Source organism: Bos indicus x Bos taurus, chromosome 11 (assembly GCF_003369695.1).
Source record: "Bos indicus x Bos taurus breed Angus x Brahman F1 hybrid chromosome 11, Bos_hybrid_MaternalHap_v2.0, whole genome shotgun sequence".
Taxonomy (NCBI): domain Eukaryota; kingdom Metazoa; phylum Chordata; class Mammalia; order Artiodactyla; family Bovidae; genus Bos; species Bos indicus x Bos taurus.
In genome coordinates, this window is record NC_040086.1 from 24,520,772 (window position 1) to 24,533,801 (window position 13,030).

Consider the following 13,030-nt stretch of genomic DNA (forward strand, 5'->3'; position numbering starts at 1 on the left):
GAAATGGCAACCCACTCCAGTGTTCTTGCCTGGAGAATCCCAGGGACGGGGGAGCCTGGTGAGCTGCCGTCTATGGGGTTGCACAGAGTCGGACACGACTGAAGCAACTTAGCAGCAGCAGCAGCAAAGGAGTTAGAAGAAGTCCAGAAATTTGGGGGATGAAAGATTATAAAGCTGACTACTTCTTGACACTAAAATAGGAAACAAAATATTAAAAACCTGTGAGTAACAAAGGCCCAGTTAGACCCAGACTTCAATGGCAAAGATCTGATTAAGAGTGTGGTCTTCCCATCCGAGTCTAATGGCCTGAAGATAGCCCCCATTAAACAGAGAGAGGAACCAAGGAAGGAAAACAAAGACAGAATCATGCTTGAAAATTATGTATAGGAAAGAACTTTGGGTGTGGTTACTGGCACACGTTGCTGACTGGAAGCAAACAGATCAAAAGCCTACCAAGGTTTTGAGGGAATCATGTTCTCAAAGAAATCCTTTGATTATTTGAGTTGAAAGTAACCTTTGGATTTCATACTAGAACCAGTAGGAAGTAAGCTGAGCAGACTCTAAGGAAGGTGTATTCCCCAACACCCTTTTTCTGTAGAGTAGCAAAGCCAGGACCCGTGGAGTAGATAAGGGAATTCCTTGGAAAGATGAGTAAGATTTAAACAAAGAACTTTACTTACCCTTCATAGTAACTATCCCAGCAGAATTCTGGAATTGCTGTGGATAAGTGAACTATAAGTGATTACTGTATTTCTCCTATTTGTTCTTTTTCTGAATAAGCATTTATTTCATTTTTCTGTCCTTTTTGTTTGCTTTTAATAAACTTCTGGTTGACTTTACTAATTAGGATGAGCATGAATTTCTTTTGTAAAAATGTAAGTAACTAAAACAGAAGCAGGGGAATTCCCTGCTGGTTCAGTGGTTAGGGCTCTGCACTCTCACTGCCAAGGGTTTGGGTTCAGTCCCTCCCTGGTAGGGGAGCAACAACAACAGAACAAAAAGCAGAGACAGATTTATCAAGAAATTAATGAAACCTAAGCTCTAAGGGTCTCTGCCAAGGCTCCACTGCACCCTCCCCTTCATCACATTTCCCTTCATGTCAGTTTGTGTTGGAGTGACCCTGGATATTCTGGGTATCTGGCTAAGGGAAAGCTGAATTGAGGATACATTTAATTTTGGGCTTAATGAAACATACTTACATGTGTTACAGTCCCATTTAATTCAGTTATTGCTGGCTTTCCTTGTTTAGCAACAGATTCCAGGATGGAATCTATGGCCCTTTGCACTGATTCACTTGGCATCCTGTCATGGAGGTTACAGGGCTAGAGGTCATAATGTGGTATTAACACATGGCTGGCACTGGAAGTATGTGGGTAGTGTGGGAGAAACAAGGTTTGAAACATAAAGAGCCAGAAGCTAGTCCAGGGGAAATTCTTCTAATCATCAGACATGTACAAACTGTAAGTGGAAAATCTGGTTCTCATTGATGTCAAACCAAAATGGAAGTTCTCTTCTGTTAGAAATACACTCAATAATGCAGTGTTTTATTTTTAATTCATCATACATTTTATTTCTTTTCTTGTTTTTTTAAAGGGTAATCCCATGAAATGGGATCAATCAGAATTCCTTCAGCAGTATTACAGCCTGTTCAATATGTGTCAGATGGTTTTTTATGCATCCCAGCTGTCCATAATAAAGACTGATTGATGAACAATGATGCCAGAGGAAAAACTACATTTCTTTTGTCCTCTCTATTAAAAAGTTATTTAAAAATCACTGTCATATTCATAACACTGATCTTATAGGCTTACTGTGACATTGAAATGAGGTCAGGCATACAAACACAAAGTACTTGGGTACAAAACCTATATAGCAGGTTCCCATATAGCAGGATCATGTAACAGGCTCATATGACAGGATCCCAGTAAATAACACCTATTAAGGAAAAAAAATCGTTGTCATATGAAGAGGTAATCAAAGAATATACAACCAAGAAATTTAGTAAACGTGCATTGGACATTTAATTAGATGTCACATTTCTCAACTTTATAATGTTTATGGTATTTGCAGTCTTAACATGTATAATCTATTGTGATTACTTTTCTTAGTCTAAATAAATACTTGATTTAACCTAATTTTGTATCTGTATGGTTTGTATTAGCTTTTTTTTTTTTTTTTAGCTCCATCACATGGCATGAGGGATCTTAGTTTTCCGATCAGGGACTGTACTTGCATCCCTTGTATTGGAAGTGCAGAATCTTAACCACTGGACCACCAGGGAAGTCCCTATATTAGTTTTTCTTAAAGGGGCCCCATAAACAGTAAATGTGTCAGGCCCCCACAAAACATGGATCCTTCTCTGAATTAAAAATATACATTTACTTGCTGTATATCAATTATATCTCAATAAAACTGGGAGAAAAAATGATTATTATTTTTTTAATTTAGCAGTTTTTTTTTTTTTAAATGGAATGCACAGCTACCATTCAACCAAATAATCCAATTCCTGGGTATTTATCCCAAGAAATGAAAAATATGTTCACAAAAAATATGTGTACATGAACATTAATAGCAACTCTCTATATATAACAGCCCCAAATTGGAAGCATCCCAAATGCCTTCAATGGATGAATGGCCAAACAGTGACAATCCCAACCATGGAATTCTCAGCAATAAAAACAGCAAACTCTTAATACTCACAATGACCTGGATACATCCCCAGAGAATTATGCTGAGTGAGAAAAGCCAATCCCAAATCATTACATATTACATGATTCCATTGAAATGACCTCTTTATAGAAATGGATTACAGATTAGTGGTTGCCAGGAGTGAAGGAGCAGATGGTATCAGGAGGAAAATGGGTGTGTTTATAAAAGACAGTTTGGATCCTCATGCTCATGGAAATGATACAAATGTTTTGTATCTCCACTGTATCAGTATCAATATCTTGGTTGTGATTTTGTACTATAGTTTTGTAAGATTCGGAGAAAGCAATGGCACCCCACTCCAGTACTCTTGCCTGAAAAATCTCATGGACGGAGGAGCCTGGTGGGCTGCAGTCCATGGGGTCGATACAGTCGGACACGACTGAGCGACTTCACTTTCACCTTTCACTTTCATATATTGGAGAAGGAAATGGCAACCCACTCCAGCGTTCTTGCCTGGAGAATCCCAGAGACGGAGGGCTGCCTGGTGGGCTGCCGTCTATGGGGTCACACAGAGTCGGACACGACTGAAGCAACTTAGCACAGCATAGCATTTGTAAGATTATCACTATTGCAAGGAACCTGGGTAAAGGATATTCTAACAAGTACATATGAATCTACAGTATTTAAAAATAAAAAGTTTTTTTAAATGTGTATATATACCACTATACAAGTTCTTATTCTTTCAACTGACTTAAAGCAGAAAGTTTTGCATACAGGCACAGAAGAGCAGCTGTCAGAAGCAAGCATGTCTCAAATATTAAGCAATTAAGACTTAACAGAATCATACAGATATGAAAATGCCCATAGCAAAGGAAACACTGGGTAAATAATTTCGAAGAAAGAGGAAACCTCAGACACCATTTTGTCTGTAACCTGAATTTATCTTGGCTGCTTTATGGCCCTTTCCCCATAGCATTCAGAAGACACACAGGTCTGATATCCAAAAAAGAAATTTAAAGTAATTTAGACTTTCAGGGAAGAATTTTAAAGAGACATCAAAGGTGAAAAGTATACTATAAGACTTTGACAAAATGTTTAAACAGTCCTTTCAACCATCCAGGTCCTCCAAGTTCCTCTCATTATGACAGGTGCTATTTCATTTTTCTCATCTTCTTATCTTCCTCTCTCCTGCAACTGACTAAAAGGACTGGTTGTTGTTTAGTCGTTAAGTCACGTCTGACTCTTGCCATCCTGTGGACTGTAGCCCTTCAGGCTCTTCTGTCCATGGTGTTTCCCAGGCAAGAATACTGGAGTGGGTTGCCATTTCCTTCTGCAGGGGATCTTCCAGACCCAGGGATGGAATCTGAGTCTCCTACATTGGCAAGCAGATTCTTTACCTCTGAGGCATCAGGAAAGGCTGTAAAATCACTCTTAAATCTCTTCTGAGCCAGCTCTTTATTATTGTACAGATCAGTTTAGTTCCTGGATACCTTATATTTCTCCTCTGTAACTAGTCCCCTGATCCACACAACGTAGTCCCAAGAGGGACTTGGGAAACCACTGGAAGGTCTTTAGAAGGATGGAGAATACAGGTGTGTGGGAGTGAGGATGAAAAAGAAGGTTTAGATGTTTTGCTTACCTATCCAGTCTTCCATTTACAATTGAATAAAATGAGGCCCAAGTGAGTTTAGTGACTTGATAACTCACCTCTTGAGTCACATGGAATTGGGGCTGGAACGCAGGATTACTTCAACCCTTTGTTCTACTTCCCTAGTAGGCAATCCTATGATTTGTCCTGTCAGGGGTGGCTTTGCATCCCTGGTGGAAAACAACAGGTAGGGGGAATTAATGCTAGTTCTGCCTTTACCATGTTCCATGACCTCGCGCTGCTGCTGCTGCTAAGTCGCTTCAGTTGTGTCCGACTCTGTGCGATCCCATAGACGGCAGCCCACCAGGCCCCTCTGTCCCTGGGATTCTCCAGGCAAGAATACTGGAGTGGGTTGCCATTTCCTTCTCCAGTGCATGCATGCATGCTAAGTTGCTTCAGTCGTGTCTCTGTGCGACCCTGTGGACAGTAGCCCACCAGGCTCGTCTGTCCACGGGATTCTCTAGGCAAGAATACTGGAATGGGTTGCCATTTTCTTCTCCTGACCTTGCACAGGTTATGTCTTTTCTAAGGCTCAGTGAAGCGGAGGCAAGATGAACGCTTGGGTCCTGTCCAGTACTAACATTCCTTGCTTCTGGAACATCCTGAGCCCTGCCCTGCTGTGAGCCTTGGGCTGTGTAGTGATGGCCTTGAGCTAGTCAAGAAGACTCACCCTCATCTCTGTCCCTCACCCTACTGGGGCAAAGGAAGAACCCGCGAAGACTGGATTCCTCCCCCAACTTGGTTGCCTCTTTAGTGTGCTAAGATACTCGGGGTGGCCATCTCCTGTCAGAGGAGCTCCAGACTTGAGCTCTGAAGGGTCTCTCCGGACTCCCTAGGAAGGAAGGAATCCTTGGAAGTTCCTGAGTATCCCAGGCTGGAGGTCTCCCCTTACCCCACTTCCTCGGAACCAGTTTCAAGACCCAAATCCTAGGCCCTTAGGAAGCCCACCGCGCAAGCGCAGACACACGTTCCCCGCGAGGGGGGCGGAATCCGAGGCTAAGGCAAGGTGAGAGGGAAGGGTCCGCGGGACCCCGCCTCCGGATCGTCACGTGGGAGGCGGGGTCGGAAGCGTGACAGCGTGCGCGGGGGCGGTGCTACCACTGCGCGCGGGCGCGGGGGCGGGACGCGGCGCGGCGCTCACGGCTGCTGTCTGGGACGGAGGCAGGGCAGGCGGCGGAGCGGCGCGGCTCTCAACCTGACGGGGAAGTGGTCCCGGCGGCCGCGGCTGACTGCCCCGGGGCGCACGGGCCGACGGACTACGGAGGCGGGAGCCGAGCCGCGCGTCCGAGAGAGCGAGCGGGTCAGGCTCAGCGTCGGCCACCCTAGTCGGTCCGCTGAATGAAGTGCCCGCCCCGCTGAGCCCGGAGCCCGGCGCTTTCCCCGCAAGATGGACGGTTTCGCCGGCAGCCTCGGTGAGTGCGGCTGGGAGCCCTTCCTCTCCTGCGCAGGGTGGGAACCTTGTTCCCTGCACACGCAGCCCGGGCCTGCTCTCCACCCTGCCCCTCGGGATGGCAGCAGTTCCACTGCACATGTTCCCCTCGAGCCTGCCGCCCCTCTCCGGGCTCTGGTGAACTCAGAACCCCTCCCCCATGCCAGCCCTCCTCAGCAAGACCCTCCTTTCCTCCAAGCGTTCCCGTCAGTGCGGGGCGCTTCTTCCCCGAAGTGGGAACCCCTTCTTTCATAGAGGCCGCCCTAAAGCTGCTGCGCCCCCCCGCCATACACTCACGGCTCCCCCCACCTTCAAGGTTAGGACACCTCTTTCTCAAACCTGAATCTCTTCTGGGTACAACACTCCTCCCCCGTCTTACATACCGAGCTCTCTTTCAGGGTGGGGACATCCCTTACCCACGCACAGGCTCCCTTTTAGGGAAGGGACCCCCATTCCCTCCCTCCTCCTCAAGCCTCCACTTTAAATTTGGAGTCGTCTTTTAAGTATCTCTCCGAGTAACTGACAACTTCCCCTCACTCCCTCCACTTCTCTGAACGTTTTGTAGTGGTGGAGAGATCCAGTAGCACTGAAGCATCATTTGCCTAATACAGGAAAGGAAGAGGCGCATTTGTGTTGGGGGACCCTCTTTAAGAGAGGAGTGAAAGCAGAAGTCTGCGTGCTGGCTCTGCAGGCATGCTGGGGAGAAGTAGTCCTGCCCCATGAATCCATAGGAAAGGGGGCCTCTGTCAGGGAAAGAAAGGATTCTCCATTTTTGGAATATGTTGTCTTTGTGGAATGGAGAAAGGGAAGTAGGCTGAAGTATTGTTTCAGTGTTCCCTTTCACCCGAATAAAGGTAGTAAATTTTGTAACTGGGTAAGAGAATCAGAACTCGTGGCTGGTACTCAGAGCCATATAATCTGTGTCTGGAATTACTATTCTTTGAGGCTATTGGAATTTGGTTACTGTAAAGATTGAGCTCAACTGTTATGATGGTGAGAGAAACAGTTTCTGCTTTGGCTGATACTGCAGTTATGTGATACCTGCTGCTGGATTGGTATATTGAGTATTTGACGCCTTTCTTTGCATTTCTTGATAATAAATTCCTAGTTGGTTAATGTTCATGGATGAATGCATGATCTGGCCATAGGCCATAGTTTATTCATACATGTTGAGATCAACTTTTTTTTTTTAATGTAAAGTATATTTAAGAACAGTGGACCCACTATAGGTATTAAATAGTAAAAACCGTAATTTTGGCTATGACTTTATTTGGGAAAAACACATACACTTTCTTTGGGAAACACACACTAGAGAGTGGAAATCCTAAAATAGGAGGCAACTGAGTGTTACTCTTTCCTCCCCAAAGGCACCTGTTGTCCATTATCTAACCTTTGATGTCTTATAATTCCTTTCATAGTGAAGTTGTTTCATTCTTGGGCTCCTTTTAAAGAGGTATCAGCTTTTCACTACCTTTTTTTTTTTAAGCCATATGCCTGTGTCTGGATTTATTCCCTAATCATATTGGACTGAAAGACTGGTCCTTTATGTTCACAAAGAGGTGATCATATACTTGGGCAAGAAACTGTGTGTTGGGGGATGTTGTGCGGCTGAGGTGTCTGCACTGCTGGCTCCTCAGCCTGTGGGAATGGTGGGATCACTGCTCAAATTAGAATCAGCTTTTACTTCTGGCTGTTGGTTTGTGGACTTCGAAGGCTTGCCAAAACTTCATCTTCTGTAAGCGTTTTGTGGGAGTCGTTCTCACTAATTGGGTGCACTTAAGTTTATTTTGAAAGTGGATATGCATTTTTAAACAACTATTCCTTCTTATCCTTCTCATAAGGTAACTGGTAGTAGAGACTGAAAGAGAAATTTTAGTTGGGGCTCCCACTTTTCATAAAGAATGTTATAACTGATTGTGATGTTGAATTTTTGTATTGATTTAATAGTTATTTTTATTCATTTGGTACCACCCTTGGGTCTCACCTTGAGACTTTTCCCTTCTTTAAGTATGATGTTGATCAGGAGCAGAAGAGATGCTTATATTTAAAGAGAGGAACCTGTGTCAGCTGGGAGGGAAAGAAATGGTTCCTGGCAGTATTTTTGGAGCTGCTCCTGATGAAGATACTTCTCAGCAGGAGATGTGTGCTTTCTCTTTCTGTCCCCCTTTGAAAGAGTAAAACTAGGCCCCATCTTAATTGAAACCTTAAAGGATTGGGAGTGGGGTAAGGGTAAAGCTGGTATATTTTACTGGTAGTCTTTAAACATAGTTTTGCCCAACTCTAGCCAAATTGCTTGTTTCTATTCCCTTCAGTTCGTTAGTCTAGCACTTAGAGTTACGTTGATCTTTATTTTACCTTCAGGAGAGCCATGATTGTAAAGGCAAGCTCTTGTATTCTAGTAGATGTTTAAAAACCTTTTTTAACCAAACAAGAATTCAAAACACGTGAAGTTCTTCTGGGGTCATGAGTATTAAAGTATTTATTCTCAAGGAAGTGTATGTGTGTCATTTTATGTACTGTATGGCTTCCTGAAAATAAAGAAAACTACATTTTTATAAGCAGAAAAACTGAGTGCTTTGTAAACTGATTCTAGAGAAGCTGATTATTTAAGGGAATGTTATGATGCATCGTTTTGTTAAGTGAAAAACTTTAAAAATTCAGACTGTACCATTGATGAGTGTTTAGATAAGGAAAACACTTAAGTGCATTTTCTGAGATGTCTAACGGCAATTAAAACTGTGTAATGATTTTGAAATCATTGAGAGGAATATTAGGTGCTGGTCTGTGTTATATTTGCCATTTTGAAATTGTATACCTGTTATATTTCTTTTGTTTTGTCCATACGTTTAAAACAACGAAAGGATGCTTTTATTCTCTGCAGCTGATGAGTTTCCGGCAGTTGGACTGGCAGGTGTTTGTATTTTTTCCTTTAAGCATAGTATCTTTTAGTTCACAAATTATTGTAATACAAAAAAGCAGCACTTTAGAAGCAATTTTTTTTTTAATTAGTGAGGGGGAAATACTCACTAATGAATTGTCTTAATGTCCTGCCTCCAAATCAGTATATATGAATATACACACATACCTGTACAAAACATGTATATAGTAAAACATTTTAAATTTCAGGTCTATGTGCAGAAGTGGAAAACTGTTGACAGAGCTTTTCTTGTTGATTTTCATAAGGCATAGGTTAGGTGCGTTTCATGCCTAGTTTCTTTAGCATCTCTTTTTCACAATAAAGGTTTTAATTTTAAAACTTGTCTTGGAAATAGCCTCAGGTTTAGTCAGTGTTTATGCCTTAAAGAAAGCATATTGTTAACCACGTCAGTTTTAACTTTTTCTGCTCCAAAGATTAAAAACAAAACTCCTAAACTTCTTTTTAAAGAAAAATTGTAATAAATTAAATTATAGGGTTAGTATAAGAAATGTAACATTCTTCAGTGCAGTAATAATACACTTCAGTTTATCAGATACATGAAAAAAACGATTTTTTAACATAATATTAGAACTTACCATTTCTCATCTCATATATACTCTTGCTTTCTTAAAGGAATAGTGTAGTGTAAGATTTTTAAATATTAATCAAGTATTCTTTATTCATATAAAAGTGTTTCTCATGTAGTAACATTACTTGTGGAATTTTTCCTTAGCTTTTAATTTGTTAATGGCTGTCTCTTGAAGGGCTCGAGGCAGGTTTATATTATAATATGACATGAGTAGTAACTCTTAAATGGTTACTACAGCATCTATAACATGACTTAGAGTATTTCTTAACATGTACCCCTTTTATGACATTCTTCTTGCCCTTCAGGAGCTTACTATCTGGTTTTAAATAGGTATCTAGAGGTGTTTAATCCTAAGTAAAGGACCAGAAGTGGGAGTTGAAGGGGAAGGCATCATTTAGAAGGCAGTGCTGTGTATCAAGCACATAACTTCTAAGAGATGACATTTGGAGATTACTGAAATTATCTTCAATAGACTGTGGCTTTTTAAAACCGTGAAATAACTTACTTAGAAGTCCAAATATTAGGGAATGATAACTACTAGCTCTTTTTTTGCTTTGTATTTAAGTTTGAACAGCATGTAGTACAAGTACTGTATTAATTATATATGTATGATATTTATATATATATATTGCATGTAAAACCTCAGTGTCTGTTTATAAGAAATATTACAGTAACATTTTGATTTAAAAATAAATGGATTCTAAAACTTTTTAAAAGTGTAAGGAGATAATCTACTTCCCAAATCTGTAGTGTTTTTATGTCTGTGTGTGATATCTTGTCCTATAGTTGTAGTTGTCATAGATTGTTATAATGCCTTACCTTTGCATATTGCTGTATAGTTTACAAAACTTTATCTCATTTAATCTGCACACTAACCTTGAGAGAGAAGAAATTATTTCCCCATTTTTAGATGAAGAAACTAAAGTTCAAGAAGTTTGCATTTTTTTGAAAAGACTTCAAATCCAGGTTTTTCTTTTCCCTTTCGTCTTTTTCTGGGGTGGGGGTTCGGAGCCTGATTTGTAAGGTTTGTATCCAATGAGAACACAATACAAAAGAAGGAAAAAAAATCTTTTATTCCTAGTTTATTTGTAGTCAGCTGACGTTAACATGTTGATGTACATGTTTTTAGTGTTTTCCTGTGCTTTTTATACACAGTTAAAATTATACTATAGATATAATTTTGCGTTCTGGTTTTCTCATTAGAGCCTAACCATTTTTTTCACTTGAACTCAGATTTTTCTGATGGGACCAAGTGTTCTTTTCCTTATCCTATTACTGACTTTTCATAACCCACTTCCATGTCGATTCTAATGTACTTGGATATGAACTGTTCTTCCTCTAAATCAACTTCTTAATTTTTCACTGTAAGTATCACCCAGCCTTAAAATGTTTGACTCTTAGCTATTTTTGCCTACCACATTAAAATCTCTTCTAAGACTTATCAATTCTTGTCACCTTTTCACATTCCTTACTTTCCTTTTCTGACACCACAGTTGAAGGCCTTATTTTTCTGTGTTTGCATTATTGCATAGCCTCAAGAATCTCTACTTTGTCCATAATTTGTTTTGTAAGGGGTGGGAGAGGGGGAGCCTTTTCCAGATTGCTGTATTGCCTTAATGACTAAATTCAAGCACCTTAGCCTTGCTGTCAAGATCCTCCATAATCTGTTTCTACTGTCTTAACATGATCTGGCCTAAATGACCTATTTCTTTTTTCCCATATTTGATTGGCAGTTTTTCATCCCTGTGTCTGTTCTGTCTTGAAGTACCCTTCAAGGCCCAACTCAGATATTGTTTCTTTTCTGAACACTTTCTTTGTTCTCTTTCATTCCCAACTCATAGTATCCACCCTTGAACTTTTAACACAGGAACGTTTTTAGGGCACTTAGCACAGAATATTTCTTCTCAAAAGGTAGAAGTAATTATGACAAGTCCTAAAATTACTGTAAGTCTTATTTCTACAGCCAGATTATAAACCCGCTGAAAGGCTGACACTCATGTGTGTTTGAAATCTCATAGCAGAGCAGGGGCGATTTCATGATCCTGTGAAATTGGGGGGAAATTACTAGGGAACCAGTATATAACTGGCAACGTACAACCTTTGCTCTTACCATCATTTCTTAAAAAAATGATAACTTGAAGACCAAAAAATTACCATACACAATGTCAGAGTAGAATCCTTAAAAAAATTAAATAACTCTTTATGTTCTTGTTTTTTTCTGTTATTTCACCTGAAATAAATGAAAATTGTCTCCCAACTTTGTTGAAAATTTAATAAAGAACTGTATCTCAGGTTCTAGGGTAGTGTTTATCAAGTGGAAGTTTTGTGAATCACTTATTAAGGATTTAGAAGTCAGTTTATTGAGGGTCAAGATGAATATTTAAAAAAATGAGAGAGACGGAAAGGAAAAAAAAAGATTATAAAATATTCGTGCTTTGCATGATATTGCTTCAAGAAATTCTCAATTTCATATAAATATGTTTGCCTTAGATTGCAGAATAAGATTTATTTTACGGGGGAGTCACAATTCAGATGAAAGATACGTTTTTAATGCCTGTTACTCCCTATCTTTGAAAGACTAGGCGGGATGGCTGACATATATGAAAATGTGGATGAACAATCAAAAAAAAAAAACAATCAGAAGTAGGAGTTATAATGAATTGTGCTGTTTTTGAAAAGTTTTTCAATTCAGTCACTCAGTCGCGTCCAACTTTTGACTCTAAATGTAATGATTATACCATAGTTATCATCAGTAGCAGCAGAAGTATATCTGTAGTTCTAGAATCAGTTCAGGCAAACTCCATATGTAGAAATGTGGTTTTATAAAACTGATAAGCTAGGGTATTATACTTACTTTGCAGAAGGATTCACCATATTGGTTTTTTTTTCCAGCTTTCCTGATGGATTTCTTTGTGTCTTGACTATCTCTCCATTTTATTAGCTTTTCAGAATCTATCCAATCTTTAAGGCGTGGCTCAGGTACACTTGTGGAGAAGGAAATGGCAACCCACTCCAGTGTTCTTGCCTGGAGAATCCCATGGACAGAGAAGCCTGGTAGGCTGCAGTCCATGGGGTCGCACAGAGTCGGACACGACTGAAGTGACTTGCACTCAAACCATTGCCCTGTAGAGCTCCTAAGGTCAAGGAGACCAGTGCATATACCTTAGGGATCTAGGAGTATAGCCAGAAATTATCTACTTAAACATTCATGTGATTATTTTGCAACCATTTTAATAAAGATTAGTTGAGACAAGAATCATTGATACATGCTAAATCTATGGGATATTTTTGATGAGGAGCAGAATGTTTCTGTTCAGTTCAGTCCCTCAGTCATGTCTGACTCTTTGTGACCCCATGGACTGCAGCACGCCAGGTTTCCCTGTCCATCACCAACTCCCAGAGCTTACTCAAACTCATGTCCATAGAGTCGGTGATGCCATCCAACCATCTCATCCTCTGTCGGGACGAGCTTCAATCTTTGAAGCTTCCAGCTTCGATCTTTCCCAGCATTAGGGTCTTTTCCAATGAGTCAGTCCTTCGCATCATGTGGCCAAAGTATTGAAGTTTCAGCTTCAGCATCAGCCCTTCCAATGAATATTCAGGACTGATTTCCTTTAGGATGGACTGGTTTGATCTCCTTGCAGTCCAAGGGACTCAAGAGTCTTCTCCAACACCACAGTTCAAAAGCATCAATTCTTCGGCACTTAGCTTTCTTTATAGTCCAACTCTCACATCCATACATGACTACTGGAAAAACCATAGTTTTGACTAGACAGATCTTTGTTGGCAGAGTAGTCT

At 40.6% G+C, this 13,030-nt stretch overlaps 1 protein-coding gene and 1 long non-coding RNA gene across 6 annotated transcripts in view; one reads left to right on the forward strand and one right to left on the reverse strand.

Moving 5' to 3' along the window:
- Positions 1–38: 38 nt before the first annotated feature.
- LOC113901133 lies at positions 39–5,317 on the reverse strand. The gene is made up of 3 exons (XR_003513327.1): positions 5,190–5,317; positions 4,357–4,467; positions 39–1,935 (listed from the first exon to the last, which is right to left on the reverse strand). It is a non-coding gene; the product is annotated as an uncharacterized LOC113901133 (long non-coding RNA).
- Positions 5,318–5,396: 79 nt separating this feature from the next.
- The window catches only part of EML4 (EMAP like 4), a 154,730-nt gene continuing 147,096 nt past the window's right edge, over positions 5,397–13,030 (forward strand). For 3 of the 5 annotated variants that reach the window (XM_027555104.1, XM_027555107.1, XM_027555108.1), the window contains exon 1: positions 5,403–5,709. In XM_027555104.1, the coding sequence (XP_027410905.1) occupies positions 5,685–5,709 (25 nt within the window). In that variant the 5' untranslated portion in view covers positions 5,403–5,684. Of the gene's footprint in view, positions 5,710–13,030 lie in introns of all 5 variants that reach the window. The other 2 variants (XM_027555109.1, XM_027555110.1) reach the window with 1 other exon arrangement.